The sequence below is a fragment of the Cricetulus griseus genome, chromosome 3, assembly GCF_003668045.3.
Source record: "Cricetulus griseus strain 17A/GY chromosome 3, alternate assembly CriGri-PICRH-1.0, whole genome shotgun sequence".
In the NCBI taxonomy this organism is placed as follows: Eukaryota; Metazoa; Chordata; class Mammalia; order Rodentia; family Cricetidae; genus Cricetulus; species Cricetulus griseus.
The window spans coordinates 24723355-24747264 of record NC_048596.1 but is presented as its reverse complement, the minus strand read 5'-3'; the positions used below and the strand labels follow the sequence as shown (position 1 = coordinate 24747264).

At 42.5% G+C, this 23910-nt stretch overlaps 1 protein-coding gene across 10 annotated transcripts in view; it reads right to left on the bottom strand.

Annotated features, from left to right (window-relative positions):
* The window catches only part of Cpeb3 (cytoplasmic polyadenylation element binding protein 3), a 191394-nt gene that overhangs the window by 22566 nt on the left and 144918 nt on the right, over nt 1-23910 (bottom strand). For all 10 annotated transcript variants that reach the window (XR_004768993.1, XM_035441870.1, XM_035441867.1 and 7 more), the window contains one exon: nt 17985-18166. Coding sequence is in view for 9 of the 10 variants with exons in the window: in XM_035441870.1 (XP_035297761.1) it covers nt 17985-18166 (182 nt within the window). In the remaining variant the exon portion in view is untranslated. The remainder of the gene's footprint in view (nt 1-17984; nt 18167-23910) is intronic.

Sequence of the window (23910 nt, the reverse complement as noted above, 5' to 3'; positions counted from 1 at the left end):
CATTAAACTCACTGCAACAGAAGACATTATTTTTTTATGGATAAATGATATTCCACTGCACATTTTTACCCAACTCCCACATTTTATTCACTTGTCTACCGATGACACTGGGTTGCTTCTGCATTTAGTCTGCTGTGATTTGTGCTGTTTGAAATGTGTGCGCATGTATGTTTCTGAGAGCGGCCATTTCTAGTTTTTTGCTGTTGTTGTTGTTTTAGGGTAAATACTTGGGAATGGACTTAGTTGGACAGACAGCAATTTGATTTTAACTTTAAAAGACTTATTTACATGTTAGTTATAGGTGTCTGTATGTGTGCACATGTGTGTGGAGGCCTCTTGGTAAACCTGGAAGCCAGCAAGTCCCAGCAAACCTCCTGTTTCAGCCTTCCATGGAGCTGGAATTACAGGCATTTTTGTGGGGAAGCTTATTACATAGGTTCTGGGATTCAAACACTGGTCCTCATAACTATAGGACAAGTGCTCTGAACTGCTGAGCCATCTCTCCAGCCAGTCAATGTTTTAGTTTCTGAGGAACTACACAGGTATCAGAGCACCTTTCTCTACACGTGTGCCAATACTTATTTTCCCTTTGTGTGTGGGGTGGTGGGGTGGGGTGGTTTATAACCATCCCTGGTGGTAGGGTGTGGCCCCACCATGGTTAAGATAGGCATTTACTTAATAACCAAGGATATTCAACTTGTCCCTGCGTATTGTTGTCCTTTCAATTACCCACTGCCTCAGTGTTCTTAGGGCTGTGAGTGACAGGCACACACCACCACCCCAAGCATGGCCATATCTATGTCCTCTCTGGGCATACACAAAGGCCCATACAAATCTGCTCGTTTTAAGTGGGTTGTCTCTTCTCTTGTTAAGTTGAAAAATTCTTTAAATATTCTGGATTCAGCCACCATGGTCTAGAATGGACAGTATCCTTTCAACCATGTTAGTTGCCTTTTCACTTTTTTGGACAACATCGTTTGATACAGAAAAGTAGGTCTTTTGTGCTGCACATCTGAAAGGTTAATGTGACCAGAATGGCCCTTCTAGCTGTCTGACTGGCTTCCAGCTGGGCTCAGTGACAGCTGTGAGGGCCTGCAGGGTCATGTCAGATCTTTGTAAGAGCTGCCTAAAGACCAGACACAGCAGAGGAGGCCTCGTTAGCAGCTGCAGTCGCTTCCCCGTTAAGCTGACTTTCCAGAGGTGAGGCATTTCTTCTCCCTTTTGACTTTTTTTTTTTTTAAAGATTGTATACAGTGTTCTAACTGCATGTATGCCTGCAGGCCAGAAGAGGGCACCAGAGGGTTGTGAGCCACCATGTGGTTGCTGGGAATTGAACTCAGGACCTCTGGAAGAGCAGCCAGTGTTCTTAACCTCTGAGTCATCTCTCCAGTCCCAACTTTTGATCTTTGAAAAGTAAATATTGTGAAGTGCCAGGCATGGTCACACGTGTGCCTATAACCCCAGAACTTAGAAGATGGAGGCAGGAGGTCAGGGGCTGAGGTCGTTCTGAGCTACAAAATCCCTGTCTCAAAACACATGAACACACACACACACACACACACACACACACACACACACACACACACACACACACACACACACAGACACACAATCTTCTTGCTAAAATGTAGTTGTGCCTTCTGTACCCTTGCAACCACGAGGCATGAAGGCCCTGCTAGGTCAGGTGCTAGCACAGTGCAGCCTTCAGCTTTCTGTCACCCCTCACACTCTGCTATCACTTCTAACCCTTCCAACGGCCCTTTTAAGTCTGTGAGTTCTCATCATTTTTATTTTTACTTAATTAATGCCAGTCAATATGAGTCTAAATAGCACAACTGTTCCCAAACCAACATATAGCTTTTGATCAACACTGGCCTCTGAGAGGCTTTCCTGAAGTTATCTCCTGACCTTCTCCAATTTGGGTGAGTAGAGCTGACTACAAAGCCTCTCTGGGCACCTGTATGGTGTTGACCTGAGGAGCAGAGGCTTGCACAAAGCAGAAACCCTCCTTGATGTTTACGTTGTCCCATGATACTACAGGAGGGTGATTATTTTGTTCAAAGTTGATTTGCCCAGCCTAATGTTTATAGGCTCACTGAACATCACTAAACAATGGAGGACGAGACACAGCTCTTCTCTACAATAACGTTGCTCTAAAATACCTTCTGAGGCCAGACGGGTGGCTCAGTTGACAAAATGAGTGCCACACAAACACAGTGCCTGAGTTTGATTCCCAGCAGCCAGGTAAGAGCCAGGTACCGGTCATCTCAACATGGAAGAAGGGACAGAGGCTCTCTAAGGCTTACTGCCTGTTAATCTAGCCAACTAGTGAGGTACGGGTTGATGAGACACTCTGCCACAAAAAACAAGGTGGAGAGTAACACACCAACATCAACCTCTGGTTGTATCACACACACAGACGCACACACAGAGTTCACACATGAACGTCTATAACCAAACAAGACAAAAAATAGTAAATTGAATTAATAACAAAATAAAAGTTTTCTAAAGGCATTTCCAAACTCTCTGTAGTTTCTGCCTTATCCTGGTACCTTCTGTACTATTGTATGGTATTTAAGTAACTATTCAAATTAATACCACTTTTCTTGATAAAGAAATACAACAGAAAAGAAGCTGGTTTCTCTGTCAGCCACTGTCAATTCAGCCATGACACCAATGACAGGAGAATGTTAGGAACCATGTTACAGATCTACACTACCCCCAAAGCCCAAATACTAAAGTCCTAGGCAGAGCTGGCCACACAACCAAGCTAAACCCCCTACTTCCAGGAGACTCAAAGGAACCGGACATAAGAATGACATTCAGAAATATTTAGATTCACAGCCACATGGGGTGATCAGGCCAAAGCACACTGAAAGTCCCTGCGCTATAGTGATACAGTCCCACAGGTGAGGAGACTGATGCAGAGCCTTAGCCAGGGGACTGCAGGTAGCTGCTAGCTAATCTAGAATTATACAGGCAAAAAGAATGTCAGACACAAACAGAATGATCTCAATGCTTGCTTTGTCTCTAACAGCCAAAACACTGACCTCCAAGAGTAAGTGGAAAAATTGTAAGTAACTCTTGGAGGCAGATCAGACACTAGGGAGAGCATGAGCAGGTGCAGAATTCTCTCTCTGGACCAGAATGTTTGTAGTAATGAGATGAGGCACTGGACAAGGTCAGCTGCAGTGTGACTTATGTCTAAAAGCTCTAGTAAGGGCAGCCAAAGACTGTACACCCTTGATGAGAGCCACTACTCAAATAAGATAATCAGGTATCTAGCTATCCCAGAGCAAGTAAGAAATGCTTCCAGGTGTCTGGACAGAAGCCAATTAAAACCAAAGATTGCAGATGGCAGAGTGCAAGAGGACAAGCTGGAGAAGAAGCCAAGTAAGGACACGGAACTAAACAGTAATGAATGGAAGGCTCGTCTCTGGTCACAAACGTTGACAGCACAAATACAAGGTACAAGCTTTGTTGGGTAGATGTGATCATGTTGGCATGAACTGGAGATAGGAGGAGCCAATAAAAGGAGAACCCTAATGGTGAGATTTGCCAAAGATTTGAAGGAAAGTGGGCTGGGGGTGGGAGAGGTGAGCTCAGTGGGCAAAGTGCCTACCACTCAAGCATGAGTACTTGAGCTCTGATGCCCAACACTCACATAAAAGCCAGACATGTGTCTGTAAGTCCAGTGCTGGCAGATGGATGCTGGGGTGGGGTGGAGGCAACAGTGTAGCATAATCAGTGAGCTCTAGGTTCAGTCAGAGACCCTGTCTCAAAAGAAACATGGTGGAGGACAATAGAGGAAGACACCTGAAGAAGTCCTAACATGTGCGTACACAGAAGAGATGGGGAGAGGTAGAATGCAATGACATGGAGATTGTGGGTGTGAAATGCCATGGGAAACGATGATTCGTGTATGGGAGGAGACACACAAAGACAACAGCACCTCTGCTTAAAGGGAACGCATCAAGCAGAGGTTCCCCCAAGAGAACCTGGATGTACGCGATCACCAGAAGTGGGTGCAAGGCAGGCTGGTGTCCACTCAAATGGGAAGCAGAGCTCTAAAGTGGGGTCCTTCACTTTCACCTGGCCTCAGGGGTGAACTACAGGGTAAGAGAGTTAGTGGGTGTTCTTTGTCTCTCGAGGGGCTCAGAGATCAGGGAAGAAGAAATGAGGAGCTGAGGCAAAGCTGCGCTTTATCAAGGAGAAGATTTTAACCAACTGAAGGGTAAACTAGCTCAGCTGTTGGTTGGAACCACCAACTCTTCCTGCTCTGAGCATATGTCAGAGGGACCAGAATCACTGGGAGACCCCATGAGATGTTACCAAAGGAGACAACAGCTCTGGGTAAAGACGTCTGCAACATGGCCTTAGATGGCCACGGCACTTCCAGGACTGAAAGCACAAACTCTTAGAGGCAGGCAGATCTCTGTGAGTTTGAAGCCAGCCTGGCTAGCTAAGGCTATTCAGTGGGACCCTGCCTCAAAAAAAGCATGAACTCCAGCTTTAGGCCCCTCAAATATACTGTGAATATGAGCTTGACACAACATGTGTTTGTGCCAGCAATGGTCTCCCCAATTGCTCCAGGGGTGAGTTATAGTAGCTGGAGATGTACACTAACTTTGATTTTTTTTTTTTAACTTGGATAGGTTCAGAACACATGTGGAAGTTGCCAATGAGAGAAATGCAGAAAATCAGCTGACGATAACATAAACAAGCTGCCAACATAAATCATTTAATAACTAAAGGCAATGGAACCGTCTAGACGTAAGCTAACCAGAGCTCACAGCTAAGATAGACATGACTCAACACTTCATAGTCAAGATATCATTTATAAGGACTGTGGAGATGTGATGCAATCAAGACAAGTATTTCTAAAATGAGTCGTTAGAATGCTTTCTCTGGCCAAGAGGAAGAAATACTAAGTTTACCATTTAAAAGTAAGTTCCTGGGGGCTGAAGAGATGGCTCTGCAGTAAGAGCACTTGATGTTCTTGCAGAGGATCTGAATTTAGTTCCTAGTGCCCCCAGAAGATGGCTCACGGCCCCTGGTGACTTCAGTGTCAGGGTATCTGCCTTCCTCTTCTGGCCTCCATGGACACCACTCTCATATGCATATACCCTCGCACAGATACACACTCATAATTTAAAACAAAATGAAAGGAGTTCCTGAGGTTTGAGAAATTCTGAACAAACATCACCCCAAATGGACCAATTCCGACAGTATGTCAACAGTACAGCAGGGACCTGAGTGCTTTGGACAGGGTCCCATTCAGAATGGTGGAGGCCATAGTTGGAACTCCCACCTGGGTTTGCCAAGCCTCTAAAAAGTCATCTTCACCAAAGCCACCAAGGGAAAAGGAGGGACTGGTGGACATGAGCAGACTGCTTTGGATTCGTTAAACACACTGTGTGAGGGTTGGGAAAAGAGTTCAAAATAACGGAAAAGCATTCCAAAGTTAAGGAATAGGTACAGTGCTCCTGGGTTCCAGATTGGCCTTAATGTGATCGGGGTATCCCATGAAAGGCCCTAGCTCACTTAGTAGGCCATTTCCTCTCACCTAGAGCAACAAGTCTTCTTGGAAAAATCATTTAATGGGACAGCCCACAGCGTTTCACATTCAAAGTTTTCTTGGCTTGAATCAGAGACTATATCCAGACCTAAAAATCACAGAAACCTTATTAGCCTTCCACTAACTAGCATGCCCACCCCAGCGCTAATGCAGGTTCCCTACCAGTAGGCTGTATCAGGAATAGCTAAATACAGCACTTAGTTTCAACTGTCGTGAGCTGAAACCCTGCCGCTTAAAAAGCAGATGGCAGATGCCTAGGAAATGAAAGGAGCGATGTGCAAATAGATTTTTGCTAGCAACAAAAATCACCCACAACCTTCCAGATATAGCAAACTCACAGTTATTAATTTTAGAGATGCCCTGGGGTAGACTGAAAAAAAGTCTACAGGGGGAATAAATGGGATTTTATTTTCTTTGGCTCTATAAGGATCATCCTTACCATTTTTCACATTCTGAGAGACTAGAAGGTGAAAAGTTTAAATGCCCCGATGTCACACCTGTGGTAGAAATGTATGATTACACAACAGGGCCCTGTGCCAACATCTCCACTACTATTTTATCTTGAGTATGGAGATCTGTGAGGTCTCTGGCCTTAAGATCACCTCTTTAAAAATATTACATTTTAGAAATTCACTTGGGTGTATGTGTGCCATAGCATGCTCATGGAGTTCAGAGAACAACTTGTGGGAGCTGATTGTCTCCTTCCCCCATATGGGTCCCAGGGAAGGAACTCAGGTCATCGGCACGGTGGCGGTCATGTTTCATCAAAGACAGAAAGGCCACACGAGTGGCCCTCCAGCCTGGCTTCTCCATGCTGCCTGGGAATGGGATTGAGGCGTGAACACAAATCATCCTTCAGCCAAGGACCAGAAACAAAAAATTATACCGTGTGGAGAACAAAGACGAAGACGTTTGTTCGAATCTGTGGTGAGCTAGATGACTGTCACAGGGTCACTCCCTTAAGGTATCTAGGCAGAGGACACTCTGGCTGAGTTGACTCTCCCTGTTTCCTTCACTGGAGGACAGCAAGAAAACATGTTAATCATGCTACAACAAGTTATTCATTCTAAAACTGACCACAAGTCCTGAGACCCAGAAAGCCAGGTGAGAAGAAGCCAGAGTTTACAACTAGCAAAGAGAACCTTCTCAGAAAGGTCCGAAGCCATTCTGAAATCTCACTTGACTACACAAAACAATTTCCTTTAAAAAGAGGTTCTAATCAAAGGCTGTTGATTGTCTCAGTGCTTCAAGAGAGGCCCAGGTTAGAACAGCTCCTTGGTTTGGGGTGCTGATTCCTTCCCAAAGGGCCCAGTTAGACACAGCTATGGCTAGGGAGCTTCTGAACCAGATCAGGCAGGGGCAAGTAACAGTGATCAGATGCAGGCCAGTTACAAGAGCCCAGACTAAGGACGCCAGCAGAAATCACAGCAGTGAGATACAGGCTGGGTTACAGGAGCCCAGACCAAGGATCCCAGCAGGAATCCCCCAAAACAAGTCCCAGAGCCCTCACGGTTTTTTGTTATTGTGTCATTTTATATATTCTAGCTGTGACCGGCCAGAGACAAACTGTAATATCAACACTTCATTTAGTATGGCTGCTGGGTCATCTTAATCTTCAATACAATGCCTTCTAGTCTTCAGAAAATTCAGGCACAATATGTTTCCAGTAAAGAGAGAAGTAAAAAAGATTAAATATGTAAACTACTTAAGGTGCTTGCAAAGAAAGGGGCAATAGATGTCATCTCATTAAATGAAAAGGGGGTTATTTTAAAGAGCAGGAAAGCCAACATTATGTGCTATTACAATGTTCTTTAAACCAAAGTATTAAAAAAGCTCCCTCTCGGGGCATTGGTGGCGCATGCCTTTAATCCCAGCACTCGGGAGGCAGAGGCAGGAGGATCTCTGTGAGTTCGAGGCCAGCCTGGTCTCCAGAGCGAGTGCCAGGATAGGCTCCAAAGCTACACAGAGAAACCCTGTCTTGAAAAACCTAAAAAAGCCCCAACTTGGTTAATTGAAACTCAGTCTCTCTAGCCCTCAATATTAAGCTAAAGTAGCAAAGGAAATACTATTTGTCAATGGTATTCTAAATTTTATTTTCTTAAATAAGACATTTTATGGCTTGGGGATGTAGCTCAGTTGGTAGAGTATGTGAATAGCATGCAAGGAGTTCTGGGTTTGCATCCCAGCACATAAGCCAAGTATGGTGGTCCACGCCTGTAATCTCAACACTAAGCAGGTAGAGGCAGGAAGGATCAGAAGTTCAAGATGAGCTCTGGCTACCAATCAAGATTGAAGCTAGCCTGAGATAAATGAGATCCTCTGGGTCTCAAAAAGAATACAGACAGAGGGAATTGGGATGAAAAAGGAAGTGAGAAGGGCATGAGAGAGGGTAACAATGGGGGTAAAGCAACCACAATACATTAGATATATGTGGGCTAGACATGGCTTGGGGGCAAACAAGGTCATTGCACTTCTAGAGGACCCAAGTTCGATGCCCAGCACCCACATTACATACATGTAGGGCAGCTCACATTACATACATGTATAGAATTATCAAGGAGTAAAGTCATTAAAAATAATATGGAGACATTTTAGATGCTTTAAAAAAGAAAGTACCAGATAATCTCAAGTAACCAAAGAAAAGAGATAAATTTGGGGGCTGGGGATGCAGCTCAGTATTGAAATACTTACCTGGCATGCACGGGGCCCTGTGGATGGTCATTAATACCACAGAAGTCATAAATACTAAAGGACTAACAACTACACTTTCAATGCCCTGTCATCATCACAGACATGCCCATGACACCTTTGTCTCACCCCAACCATCTATCGCTAGAAGGGCCATGGAAGGTGAAACACACTCAGAAAAAAAAAAAGGATCGAGGAAGGAAAAAGGATCAGCTGTGTATTGTGTGACTCTTTCATGTAATCTGAACATAGGAGGAAAAAAAGTTGAAAAAACAGTATTTTTCCTGGAACATTATTCTCCACATATATCCTGGAAAAGTCCTATGATAAAAATCGTGGATATGTATGAAAATGTCACAATGTAATGATCATATGTTATATACTAATTTAAGATTTTAATTTATAAATGGAATATTATTTATGTGTAAACTTGCTTCTTTTTTTTATCTTTTCAATGAAGGTTAGCATGTAAAAGATTCTAATATGTCCTAAATAAACTATATACCTAACTTCTTTGAACAAGAATTTTCAAACTTTTTTGATGCATAAGAAGATTTTTAAACATAAGCTAAATTTTAAACAAGTCCCTAGAGACTCATGTTTCATGGAGAACACTTCAGGGTATGGTAGAATAGGGGCTAACCACAGCAACAACCCTGGGGAAGATGAACCTGCCTTCCCAGTGTCCTCCTCCTGCTTAAAAACTGAATCTTGGGTGATTCCCTTTATCACCCCATATTCTAACTATAGCCTTTAATGAACAACTCCCAGAAGATCTCAAATACCAACTGAATTAGTGTGTTATCAGTGTTACTAAATATTGACAGTGCTTTGCAGTTTTCAAACTCTCCTCTCTCTCTCTCTCTCTCTCTCTCTCTCTCTCTCTCTCTCTCTCTCTCTCTCTCACACACACACACACACACACACACACACACAGAGCACACAGAGCTCAGCAGCGGGGGTGGGTGACCACAGTTCTTTTAAGATACATAGCAGGAACCAGGCAGTGGTGCCATACACCTTTAATCCCAACACTTGGGAGGCAGAGGCAGACAGATCTCTGTGAGTTCAAGGCCAGCCTGGTCTACAAAGCTACACAGTACACAGAGAAACCCTGTCTCAAAAAACAAAACAAAACAAAAACAAAACAAAAGATATGTAGCAAGAGCTAAGGAGATGGCCCACTGGATAAAGTTTGTGGTGTTGCACAACTCTAAGGACTGGATTTGGGAATCTCACAAAGTCACACAAAAGCTGGGCAGGTATGACAACTGCCTGTAATTTCACCAGTTGAGAGACAGAGATGGGATTTTTGGAACAAGCTGGGATTGGTGAGCTCCAGGTTTACTAAAAGACACTGAATAAATCAGGTGATGAGGGACTGAGGAACATGACCTGATGTCCACTATGTGCACACACATGAGCGCGCGCGCGTGCGCGCGTGCACGCACACACACACACACACACACACACACACACACACACACACACACACACACACACATTTGCACACCAGAAAAAGGTCTGTTAGCAGTAGTGTGAAGACCTTGCATTGGCTGATTCTGGTCTATGTCCTGTCCACTAGTAAAAACTTTTGAGCTGAAATGGCAGAGCCTACCCAGTGTCCACCACGTGACACTGTTCAAGTCTCACAAACCCCAAAGTAGAGGTTTCCAGGAGACATGACCATGTTTTGCTAACCAATTGCTGTGGTGGGCAGAGAGTTTGATAAACAGATTGCTAGTATCAATCCATTAATCCAGTCATAGATTTTTTTGCTAGATGGAGTAAGATTCAACTGATTTTTATATACTTTCTTGTTTTTTCGAGACAGGGTTTCTTCACTGTATAGCCCTGGCTGTCTTGGAGCTCTCTCTGTAGACCAGACCGGCCTCAAATTCGCGGAGATCCACCTGCCTCTGCCTCGAAAGTGCTGGGATTAAAAGTGTGTGCTACCACTGCCTGAAATCACTTTATATTGTTTTCTCAGCCATATAAAGCAGACAAGAGTAGGAAAACACCCTTGTAAAAAGAGTGTCTGTTCCCAATGGTTTCCTTTTCCACTGCAGGAGCAGTGACCCAGATGTGAGCCACACACAAGACTCCATTTCAGGGCTTTAACATTTAAGCATTCATTTGGCATCAAACACCATGAAAACAGACAAGATGAGCACAGAGGTCATCGTTGGCTCTGGTTATACTTAGGTGTCTTAGACTATTTCAGCTTTCTCACAAAACTACCATTAAAAGAAGTGCAAGCAAAATTTAACACTAATTTCCATTCCACTTAAGGTTCAAAGATACTGACAAGTAAAGCATTTTTTTCTACGCAAGGCAGAAAAGAAAACTCTGTGGTCTGTTAAACAGAAAGTGAAAAGGGAACTTTTAGTACCTACCTATGTCCTGGCCAACGGTCAAACAGTGTTGGCAGACTAGTGGCTAGGTTAAACGTTTCTAGTGCTGTCTTCAACTAGCATTTCCCTTATACATAGACACATTAAAATACAGGAAAGATAATAATCAGCAGTGGACATACGGTAGGCACAAGAGAGTGCGCCAGGTTCATCAATAATACAGAAGGACATCTGTGTTGACGAGGAGGACATCTATTCACCTGCCCTTTTCCTTATCTCTGGAACACCTGAGATGCTCAGGCTGATGTTCTTATTACCAGAGTCCTCTGACCTTCCTTAAAGTCACACAACAGGGGAGGAAAGTCAGTTCTCAAGCTAGGACTTTTAAATGGAGCAATGGCTCTCCAAAGAGTAGAGACTTGCACGGGTGGGTATGGCTGATCCCTATTACATTCTAAGGGTCAGAGTTCAAGGACAGCCTGGGACATTTAGTAAGAGCTTGACTACAAAAGAAGAAAAGAAAAAAAAAAAAGAAAGAAATTGCAAAAAAAAAAAAAAAAAAAAACCCTGAAACTTTCAGACTTTACTTTCTTGATGCTCTAGTTATATCCAGAAACACAACTGGAACTGCCCCAGCAACTCCATATGCCCTTTGTTCCATGAAAGTTATTTGAAATAGTAAGACAAATAAAAGTCTTTTAGCCAGGTGATAGTGGCAGATGCCACTCAGAACATTACTAGTAAAAACAACCCATTCCACAGAATGGAAGAGAATATTTCCAAATCACATATTTTATGAAATATTGCTGGGAGGTAGTGGCACATGCCTTTAATCCCAGCACTTGGGAGGCAGAGGCAAGCAGATGGATCCCTGTGAGTCTGAGGCCAGCCTGGTCTACAGAGCTAGGTCTAAGAGAGCTAGGGCTGTTACACAGAGAAACCCTATCTAAAACAAAACAAAACAAAATAAAAAAGTCTTTTGTTATAGTTTTCCTTTTTTCTTTTTGAAGTGTTTCACTATGCAACTTAAGTGTGCTTCAAATTCATTACACAGCCCAGACTGGTTTTGAACTCATAACTTTGCTTCGTTAGCCTCCCTAAGAGCATAGGCACTTGGCAGTGGTTCTCAACCTATGGATCAAGACCCCTTTGGCAAATTTCTATCTCCAAAAATGTTTAGATTACAATTCATAACAGTAGCAAAATTATAGTTATAAAGTGGCAACGAAAATAATTTTATGGTTGGGGTCACAACAACATGAGGAACCGTGTTACAGGGTTGCAGCATTAGGAAGTTGAGAACCACTGCACTAAACAAACACAAATTTTAATAAGGGACCTACGATTTATTGGTTTTTTTGTTTTGTTTTGTTTTGTTTTCTGAGACAGAGTTTCTCTGTGTAGCTTTGAAGCCTGTTCTGGAACTCACTTCAAAAAGAAAAAAGAAAAAAAAGGAAAACTATAACAAAAGACTTTTTTGTTTTGTTTTGTTTTTAGATAGGGTTTCTCTGTGTAACAGCCCTAGCTCTCTTAGACCTAGCTCTGTAGACCAGGCTGGCCTCAAACTCACAGAGATCCACCTGCCTCTACCTCCCAATTGCTGGGATTAAAGGCGTGTGCCACCATCACCCAGCTTCAAATGAATATCTTAACTAAGTAGAAAAGAAAAGCTGTGCAAGACTCATGTGGTGGACAGACAGATATGCCAAAGGTCATTTAGACTACCTCTTAACAACATTCAATCAATAGATGAATCACTGATAAACATTCAATGTTTGTGCATAGCACGTCATATTCTGAGTGCACAATAGCTACTCTGAAAGACAATAGTCACTGTCCACATGAACTGTGTGGTCTGCAATCAAGTACATGGACTTTAAGCACCCTAGTGACACAACAGCCTAGAAGGTGGTGATATGATGACCTGTGGGGGGGGTATAAATGCCGATGATTAAATCCTAAATCCTAAAATTACCACAATGATGGTGAGGCCTGAAGGAAAGGCATTAGCCAGGTAATTGAGGGTTTGACCCTAAGAACTGGAGAACAAGACCAGTTATGGCTGGCTCAGGAAAAGGAAGGAAGGAAAGGAAAGCAAGCATGTAGTAAATGAAGGGCCCATTCAGGAAAGTTTAAGGTTGTTTGTTGTTTGTTTGTTTTAATCTTTATCCAATAGGCAGAAGAATCTTTATCCAATAGGCAAAAGGCTTAAATAGGGAAGTGATTTATTTTAAATTATGAGTTTATAAAAATATTCCAGTTGCTTTAAATGGGTCAGAAGTCATGGTGCGTGACTATAACCCCAGGATCCCGTAGTCCACGGCTAGAAGGTTATAAGTTTGTGGTTATCTTGGAAGGACCTGTCTCAAAACAAATTAAAAACCAAAAATAGAAGAACGGCTTAGAGATAGACTATGGAGAAGCAACTCTAGATATCCAGCGAGAGATAGCCCAGCCATGCTGATTTATTCTACACACTAATCAAGTGTTTGCCCGGTACCAGACACTCCCTGTACATGTGTGTCAGAGTCAAGATCAAGGCATGGATCTGCCAGTCACTGCCTTTAGTCCCAGTAGTCACCTTTTAACCTCCTTGTGGCTAGACATGCCATAGCAGTAAGTCATTGTTTTATGGATGCTGCAACTCCATCAACAAGGTGAGCTCTAGACACACTCACAGGAGGGCTCAGAAGTACCTGATCTACTTTGTTCCTGACTGAAGATCACAGGTTAACTAAACAGGGCCCTCTCTGATGAGCCAAGTGAATACAGAGGATACACGCAGTGTGTACCTGCCCCCAGTGTAGCTGCTACCCAGCTTGTTCTCTTACTGCACACACAAGATTAGATGTAGAAATACCTCTGCCTAAAACCAATCTTGGTGACAGGTGCATAATAGTACAAATATAAAAACATTTCAAATGCATGATTTAAGTGGGGATTACAGGTATATGAATATCATAAAACAGCTCAATAAAGCAGTTATGAACCACTTGTCCTCAAAGACCAGAAGATTAATGAATGACTGAGAGGAAAGCAAAGTGCTAAAGCTACAGGATTGACTATTTCAACCAATGTTGAGTACGGACATGTTTTAAGTCAGCAATTCTCTTAAGATGGATAGAAAAAAATTACATCTGCAAAGGTCATATTTCTCCACAAATTACTCCATCTAAAATCTTAACAATAACAATAAATAAACATAGATTGTCAAGAGATGCCTTTGCTGAAAAATTTCAGCAGACAGAAAGGCGATACAGAATGTATTGATTTTTTTCTTATGCACCTGCACTTATAAGAGCATACACGTCCACAGACTCCCAAGGTTCCAGACGCTTAATGAACTGTGGGACCTAATGGCCAAGCACAGATGCTTTGCAGCTGGCTTCCATCATTATTCTCATGGAGTAAGCAATGCAAGAGATAAGGGCTGACAACAGAAAGCAAGTGGCTTTAATGTGCCACGGTTCCACCGAATCTACAGTTTCAGCCTTGCAGACAGCAAAGGAGATGAAGGCTGATGCTATTTAAAATAGTCAGGGCTTAAAGGCAACTCCAAGCTTACAGGAGAAGAAGAGGCAGCACCTTATAATCTTCAATAGCAACACAAATGGATTATGGGTAATGATGGACACAGGCCCTTGAATTTTAGCAGAAGTTTCATAGGCTTTACTTTTTGAGATTATTGCAAAACCTTGTGAGAGCTATTCAGGAAAGGTGTGCTTACAACAGACATTCTCTGTAAGAGCACTGTTTAAGGAAATGCAAATGTGCTTTTATATAGTGGTAGCTCTCTAGAAAGCTCAAATTTAAATTTCAGTAGAAAGATGAGTAGAAATAAAAGCATGAACGAGCCTGAAACACATCTATGAAGGATGCAGTTAACAGACTCACAATGTAAGAATTGTGTAGTTATGCTCAATGCAAGGACAAGAAGCAGCGTAACAGTGAGGAGGGAGAGATTGCAGTATATACAGTACACACAGTGGAAGAGCCCAACTCAAGATGGAAGTAGGCTCCACTCCTTCCAGTGAAGGAATGGGCTTTATAGAGTCAGGGAAGGGCTGGAGAGATGGCTCAGAGGTTAAGAGCACCAACTGCTCTTCCAGAGGTCCAGAGTTCAATTCCCAGCAACCACATGGTGGCTCACAACCATCCTTATAAGTTCTGGTGCCCTCTTCTGGTGTGCAGCTGTACATGGAAGCAGAATGTTGTATACATAATAAATAAAATCTTAAAAAAAAAAAAAGTCAGCAAAGTGCCAGGTGTTGGTGGTGCACACCTTTGATCCCAGCACTCGGGAGGCAGAGGCAGGTGAATCTCTGTGAGTTCGAGGCCAGCCTGGTCTATAGATCCAGGATGGGCTCCAAAGCAATACAGAGAAACCCTGTCTCGAACCACGCCTGCCCCTCAAAAGAGTCAGGGCAAGCAAAGGGTGTGAGGATGGAGTTTTCTTTCTTCAAAGAAAAGGAAGAGCCACACTCATTGCTCTCCAGTGCTCCCACTCAGATGACTATTGGAAAATACACCCCCCCCCCCTTTCTCATTTATCATCCTCACAGGGGAACAGAGAAAGCTACATTCATGCCAATGAGAATCTAAAGTTTTCCAGGTAAATTTTACTGCCCAGGTTTACCAGTGATGGGTGGGGTTGCAGCCTGAGTCAAATGAAGACATCCAAATGAGCAGGCATAAGCAGGTGGGTCCACCAGCAACAGCAGCAGGAGTGAAGAGAACCCTTCAAAAAGCACCACGTGCGAATTCAAAAGAGTTTACTGAGCAAGTCAGACTGGACCAAGCAATAGGTATGTACTGGGATATGTTTGAGAGACACCGTGCCTCTCTCTGGACCTCAGTCTTGTGTGAGAATTACTTTCAGGAATGAGGAAGTGTGGGCACTTGAAAACTAGGAATAAAGTTCAATCTTTGTCATTTTTCTGAGTCTCCATTAACTCAGAGTGTTTCAAAATTCTGAAAAAAAAATAATTTTAATTAACAAACAAACAACTACCACTTATTCTCTAGGAGTCCATAGAAAATTTATTCTAATTTTCTCAGATGCACATGCTAAAATGACATCTTGCTGAATATGAAAAAAAAATCCATCACCAACAGAAATTTTCACCCCCTAAGACACCACATTTGTCATAGGGCATGGAGAAACCCAGCTGATACTGATCTGGAAGCCTCATCCTTACTGGCTAGCTTTCATAATTTTGGAAGGGTCTATGCACACTATCAAAGGAGAAAAGTAGTCAACAGTGTTACCCAGCTGGGAACTATACAAGCAATAACAATTGGCCTGGTAAGGTATGCCCACTAGTGCAATAATGACATGTATGTTATAAGCGTAAATAGGCACTTTCTGGTTGAATTTAAGGCCCACTCCATAAAATGAGACTCATAACTTGTGCCATTAACTGGTTCAAAAACCCATGGCCGACTAGCTCATAAGCACTAACAAAGAATATAATACTGATATTCTGTAATAATTTGCTCTTAAATTCTCATCTTTATACTCGCTAAAGTGTACCCATCAGTCCTCATCAGAGAAGCTTCTTTTTGCAGTAGATGGCAATTAACACAGATATCCATAACTGGTCAGCATGCAGAGAATATGTGACTGTGTAGGGCTCAGCTCTAAATGGGACATCCATAGCACACTCCAACCCCCAAAGCTTAGGGATCATCACAGAAGGACAGAAAGATTGTGCCAGAGGTAGTGGACATCTGCAGCGACACAGTATTTACTATACACTATACACATGAATTCATAGCAGCTGTTGACCACTTACACAAGAGCCGAAAAAGATCAAGCCAATCAAAATCCCTACATAGATGGGAAGAGTTCATGACAACTGAAAGCTGCTGGGGAGGGAAAAGTCAGTTTTCTTCAGGGATATGTTCTCTCAAAGGCTATCCATGCTCTAATAGATGGTTCTACATTCATGCACCTATCGGCTTCACTAAGTGAACTCAATAGGTTTAAAAACAGAGCACATGAAGTTGGGAGGGGAAAGTTCTGGAAGGGACTAGGGCAGCAATAGGAGGGATAGGCCTGTAAGATGGCTTTGATAAAAAAACATAATTCACATGAGTTTAAATGTATTAGGTAACATTATTGTTGTAATATTTAAAATCAAAATTTATATAAAACTATTTTATTCAGCTCCTTTCTCTTAAAAGTCTCTTTAAAAGGCACTGTATAGCTTAAAAGCTCTACACAGCTAATGTAGCCTAACCTGAAGGTGAACAGAGTTATGGAACATACTATTCTTAAAAAATCTCAGAAATTATTCAAAATTAAAAAGTTCTTTAGTAAAAATGAAAAAAAAATTAACAAAAAAACCACTACTACCTATTCTTGGGGTACCACAGAATATTTATTCTAAGTGCTGGCTTTTGTGATTTTTATCAGAACACATGTAAGCAAAATACAACCTTGCTGAATACGAAAAGTGCATCACCAACAGAGATTTCCACTGAGATGCTAAGGACATTGTTATACAAAACTAACTGAAGAGGACTGCAGAGGATGGTGACGCTTCATAGTAGGAGACTACTTCATGCATTCTAATCTAGTCCGTGCCGCAAGGATTTAGAAGCAAGAACAGCCACTTATGGCAGAAAGTCAAGACTTGGTATTTTTCTCCTTGGTGTATTTTAATCTAGGTTCTAGTTTTGCTACTCCCACATTCCATTCTCCCAGCCTTCCAACAGTGGAGAGGTGCTCACAAGACTAACAGAGCACACTGAGCCTCTCACTCTCCCATGTCCTCTCTTTAGATCAAACAAAGTTCATTGGATGCCTCTAGAGCCTAAGCAGGTGATACCAATGAGCAAAATGGAAAGTAACATAACGTGTGTGTGTGTGTGTGTGTGTGTGTGTGTGTGTGTGTGTTTCATGAGTAGTAAAATTATGTAAAGCTGAAGAGGAGACAGAAGGGAATAGTATTTGGTTCCTGTGATTGCTATTTGGTTCCTGTAATGTTGCAATTAAAAAATAAAGTAGGTTCAAATTTTTATGTGTATTTCTTGCATATGTCAATTCAAGTTTGTTTTAAGAGCAATGCCTGGGTCAAAGAGGTGACCAGCTCTCAGTCTTTGTTAAGGCTACTAGTTTGGTATGCTAAATTTTGCAGATTTATTTTCATTACCCCAGAGAAAAAGAAGCAAGGCAGGTTTATCCATACCTTAAACAGTAAGGATCCTCTCTTCTTTAGGCAAGCTCTGTGGACCGACAGCCTAATGCTGTGCAAGATACAGCTGCCCTCTTAAGATCACAAAATACAGCCCTGCACAGGACCGCACAAAACAAACTTTATTTCTTTCCCATCACGATGCCATTTTTAGTGGTTGCTTACCCGTTTGTCAATGTCGTTGTGTTGAAGCTGCACAAAACGTGCACTGATGGCTGCAATGTAACTTTGCTGATTGGAGAACGCAACACGCCCAGCACCTTTGGGGTACTTCAGCTCTGGATCCGTGTCAATGCCAGCGTAGCAAACACCACCATACAAACGGTCCATTATCATTGCCAGTTCAACTGTAGGAAAATAAACACGTCTATGTGTAACTATTTGGAACAACTCACCCAAGAAAAGGCAGAACATGCAGTCTAGTTATGAAAAGAAAACCCACATGAGGGCTCGTGAAGAATGACCACATCAGTCCAGTAGGAGAGCTATTCATTGGATATTAAAATATCGAGAGACATGTGGCACTTACCTGTGCCGCCAACTGCCTGAAGGGAATTGCTTACTTGAAAACACCAGCTCCACCTATGGCCATTCTTTTCAGGCCACTGCTAAATCCAAAGACTCAGGCCTACCCCTCGGAAGTGACCTAAATACCCATTTTCTTTCAAAAACCTACATATGGCATTTAGAAAGAAGAAAACAGGGAAAACAGTGACCAGAGCCAATGCAGCAAACAGCGCCAGACTTTGGTGGGGACAGGCCTGGGTTCTGCAGGGCTCAATGGTGTTTTAGGCTACCCCCTTAGTTCTACTAACAGATGTAAAGCCAAGTATTATTCATTCTGACATAAATGAAATTGCAAAGGCAATAAGAAAACTGTCACCATGTGACAGCTACTTTTGCATTTCAAAATTTCTTTTTATACTAGACTACCTAATACTGATTTTTTCCTAAATGCCCATTTAAAAAACAAAAATAGGAAGAATGACCCATAAAAAAGAAGTTAAGTTTGAAGTAAGAAAATAAGCTAGTAATAACTAGCCCAAAAGTAAGTGCTATGAAGACCAAGCAGCAGAAAGCAATCCCAAATGTCCCATTATGGTCAGAATGATTGAGTCCCACCAGCCAGGAGCACCAATGATTAAAGTTAAGTGGTCTGTGCTGCATTTCCAGGCAGCACCTTGACTGCCATTCACTTGCACAACCCAACAACAACTGCACCTGTACCCTGAATGTCAGAGGTCAGTGGTTCCTCAAACTTCATCTTCTGATGGCCTAACCTCTTCCTCACATGGACAATGCTATTCTCACCAGGAAGCTGGAAACTGAAGGGAGGATTGTAAAACACAGCCATTAATGAATGTCTCTTAGCGAGGTAAGTAATCTCAAGACCCAAGAAACTAGACACCAATTTTCCAAAGACCAGGTTTGCTCTAGAATGGAAAAGAAAGAAAACACTCCCTAGGCCTGGTGAGTGGCCAGGAAAAGAATGCTGGCAAGGAACCAAATGACACTGTCTTCCACAATAAGGGCTCAAAAAGGTATCCAAATTACAAAGGAAGCAAGTACTGTAAGCTGGGAGCTCTGGTTAAAGAGGAGTTAAGAGTGTTAGCACAAGCTTTTTTATACTACAGCAGTCTCCAAAGGAGCTTTAGGGATGCCAGAAGGCCCTTTTCATAAGCATAAACATTCCATTATTTTGTGAATCTCCTTCTGAAAAGTCATCATCACAAGCCAAAGCCTAGAACATGACCGACATTACAGGCAGTTAACTCCTGATAAGAAGCAGGGCCTCACCCAATTATGCTTTTATGAAAATCATAAGTAATTTCCATTCGTGAGCATTTTTTGCTTGTATGTGTATGTGTGCATGTTCATGAGTAGAGGCAGTGCACATGTATGTTCTTGTGAAGATGGAAGATAGACCAACCTTGGTGTCATTCCTCAAGAGCTGCCTACCTTGGTTTTGATACAGGGTCTCTTGCTGGGCCCTGAAGCTTGCCTGTTAAGAGTAGGCTGGCTGGCCAGTGAGCCCCAAAGATTCTCCTGCCTCTGCCTCCTCAGCTCTGAGATTGTATGCATCCACCTCTAGGTCAGGGCTTGCTTACATGGGCTCTGGGGATCAAAACCTTCCTTATGCATTGAGCTTTCTCCCCAGCTCTATAGTATTTTCTTGATCATCAAAAAGTCTCCAGATATTTGAGCAAGAGCATTTTGTTCAAGTGAAAAGCAATTTGTTAAAAGGCTAGGAAAAACCAAAGTGGCTAAAGGAAGAGTTTTTTTCAAGGAAACTGACACATTTTCATCTCTCTAACTCATAGGTTTTTGTTTTGCTTTGTTTTGTTTTGTTTTGTTTGTTTGTTTTTGTCTCATGTAGCCAGGCTGGCTTCAAACTCTGTGTAACTAAGGATGACCTTGAATTCCTTATTCTCCTGCCTCCGCCCTTTAAGCACTGGGATCACAGGCATGTGCCACCACACCTGGCTTCAGTGGTACTGAGGCTTGCACTCAGGGCCTCATGCATGCTAGGCAAGCATTTCACCAACTGAGTCATCCTTAAGTCTCAGAAATCTATATGTTAAGTCTATGTTACGATCACTTTTGGAGAAAAAAATAAAAAGCAATCAAACAACTGTTTATAGTTGACCGTTTACTCAACCCGTAAGTCTTCTCATGGTGTACTTCCTGAACTCATACTATGCTAAGATAATTGATATTCCTTAAATGCCAACCAGGGTTTTTTTTTTTTTTTAAAGAAAAGTAGTTACCGTTCATAAGTTATTCTTTTTTCAATAATTTTAATGTTATAAAGACAGCAATAAAAACAAGCTTCATCCATCTACTACTGGATGGGTGACTAACAGAAACAGAGAAGAATCTCTTTTAAGTCTTACAAATTTCTAATTTGAGGTTTCCCCAATTTTTTGTACCTAATTTTACTTGTGTGTGTTCCGGTGTCTGCAGGGCCTGGAAGAAGGTGTTGGAACCCTTGCATCTGGAGTTAACAAGCTTCTGTGAACCACCCAATGTGGGTGCTGGGATTTGAACTCTGGTCCTCATAAGCAGCAAGTGCTCTTAACTGCTGAACCATCTCTCCAGCCCCACATTTTTTTTATTTTTAAAACAGAGGATGTAAGTTTACTGGCAAATGTTGTAACATATAGCTACTTTGAGAGACTAGGTTTAGAAGTCTCTAGAATGAGTATCATTAGTGAATACAGAAAAGTCCTGTATCTGCCCGTCTTCTGATGGGAGGAAATAAAGAATGGGGGAAAAACAGGCTACCATTCTGACTTTCTAGAAGGGAAAGAGAAAATCAAGACAAACAGTAATTGTCTGGACAACTAAATCTTCATTGATTCATCTGTCTCTGCAGAGATGAATCCATAACCTTGCTGTGAAATCTGAGTCCTTAATTGACACATGTCCTATCAAGTAAGCCTAAGACAGTGAGTTCTCAGTGTAAAGCTCTTTCTGTAGAGACTGAAAAGGGTAATTCCCTGGAGCATAGTAAGAAACTTAACCCAAATAAGATGAGAGAACTGGGCATACAGATGAAGGAATATGGAGTCTACTTCCTACCACTCCCGATGTTCTCGGGGTCTGTCAGAAGCCAGCAGGATTCAGAGATACGTGCAAGGGCACACTGCATTTTAGACCATGTGCTCCGTACTCCTAAGTCAGCTTCCATAGTAGCAGCAAGACTCCTGAGTTCTGTTCCCATGCTGGCTCCTGTGTTGAGCTCCGCTGTGCCACACAACACGGAGGGAATCGAGAATAAGCTGCCGTGTGAGAAACAGCAGCCTCCGTGAATTCTGTCTTGTGCTGACCACACTGCTGAAGTGGAATCTGAACTCCATCATGGTTCCTTGGACCTGCTCCTGATTCTTCATTCAGAGACATGTCAAGGACTTTAGTTCACCAGAGAGAAAATCTAGATGATTTCCCCATTCTACTCTACCTCAGGGACCTGTTCCTCTTGTTTAGTTACTTTTTAAAGACAGTCTGAGGGCAATGTCTAAGTTGGGGACACTGAGAGCCACGTAGGGTGGCAGAGGAATTGGGATTCCCAAGAGAAATACCACCACATTCATCTTTACAGATTCTAAACTGTGATCTGGAAGTCCTATTTCTTCTCTTTGGAAGTAAACAAAAAACAGACAGGAAGGACCTGAAGCACCTCAGATGGCAAAGGAGGATGAAATTTTTTAAAAGTTTTAAAGCTGGTTCATGAAGGTTCAAGAGGAGGCATGCTCGCTCGCTTGCATTCTGTGTCAAATGAGGCCAAAGAGGGCAGTTTTAATGGATGGCATGAAGCAGAAAGTCAGAAAGGAAGCATTTATTTAAGTTCATTAAATCAAACTGCTACCGAGCTGCTTTTTTACTGAGACAATAAACCAGATCTCCACGGGATAAAACAGCTTCCATCACAGATCCTAAAGCTGAACCAGAGACCGAGAGCTTGTTGCTGCCTTTCCTTACTGCCACTCCATCTGAATTCTGCCTCCTCATTTCTAAAGCACACAGTCTACTGCTTACCACCTCATGAGGTTACCATAAATACTACCCATGAACCAGCAGCTCTGAGCACACTGCTGAGTACACAGTGGCACTGTTTAGTTTTTTTTTCTTCCCTGCTCGTAAATCTTTGCTTTAAATGAAGCTGGCTTGGTTTCTGCTTTATAAACATCAATTCAACCCAGTCTAACTTTGGCTTTATGTTGGCTCAGAGTGTCATGGATATGGCAATGTTTGACAGCATCTATGGGAAAAGTCTGTTAGGGGGGGGAACACATACTACGCATTATAAAGTCCTTAACCCTACAAGCATGTCAAACAGGAAGTTTATTTGGGTCGCTTCATACTGAACTTGGGATTGGAAGACAAAGTGCTTACTGCTGAGAAACTTGACATACAGTAATTTTGGCCATTTACTACTTCACAGAACGAAAGGGAATATGGTTACAAGACCATTTCCTAATTACAAATCAGGGTGTGATCTCCAGTTCATGTGAACTACTGGCATGTTTGTACAAAATGTCTGAAATAAATGATCCCAAGAAACACTGAGAATATATATATTCTCTCCATGTGGCATATATCCTCAGAAGTCTTTGTCTCCCAGGGTTGGGACTGGCTTTAGCTTGGTGCTAAAGAACATGGCTAGTATGCACAGCACCACGGATTAAATTTCTTACACGATAATAAGTCTTTACCTTGACATAAAAGCCATCATAGAGCAACGGGGCTGGGTAGCAGGGAGAGAACGAAACTTCAGGATTAATAGAAAAAGAAAGGAGAGTTATCAGAGCAATGGCTAAGAAAGATCAGACCCAACACTACAGAAGCAATGACAGGCTCTAGGAGCTCAAAAACCGCAGTCTCTCAAATGAAGCTTCTCTGCAAGGCCTGGTTTGATCAAGTGCTGAAGGTAGTAATCATATGAAGAGCCTATTAATTTGGGAAAAAGAGATTCTAAAACGTAGTCACTTCTGCAGTCCTTAAGTCAGACACCTACATCAAGAAGACGGAGTGAGAGAAATGCTCCTGCAAGTGAAGCAGAGAGCACTGGGAAAGCAGACTGGTCTCCTCACAGCGCGCACCTGACACTGACTCACTGCCACAGGGGAGAGCTGCATCTTGGAGAGGACCTAATGCCACAGGGATGTGCCTGCCACAGGGATGTGCCTGCCACAGGGATGTGCCATAGGGCTTTTTCTGTGTGGGCATCAGGAAAATATACTGCTTGTTATCACTTGGCCAAAAGGTCAGCATTCAGTTGTCTCTGTGACCCACAGAAAAGCAGACAAACAGCCTACTTCTTTTGTGGACTCTCTAAAGAACATGCAAACTTCAGCCACAGGGGGGCAGGGTGAGCCTGCTTTTTTTTTTTTTTTTTTTTAGGTCCCCTGAAGGGAAATGGGGGTGAAGAGAGGGAGAAATCCAGATCTTAGAAAGATCAGATTTGGGACAAACCATCCTTAGCTTGCTGCTGCTACTCACAGGAGTACTGGAAAAGAGGAGAGAGATGGTGACAATGTGCATTACCTGACCTCAACCCACTACTGAGGGCTGAGAAAACCCATCCGGA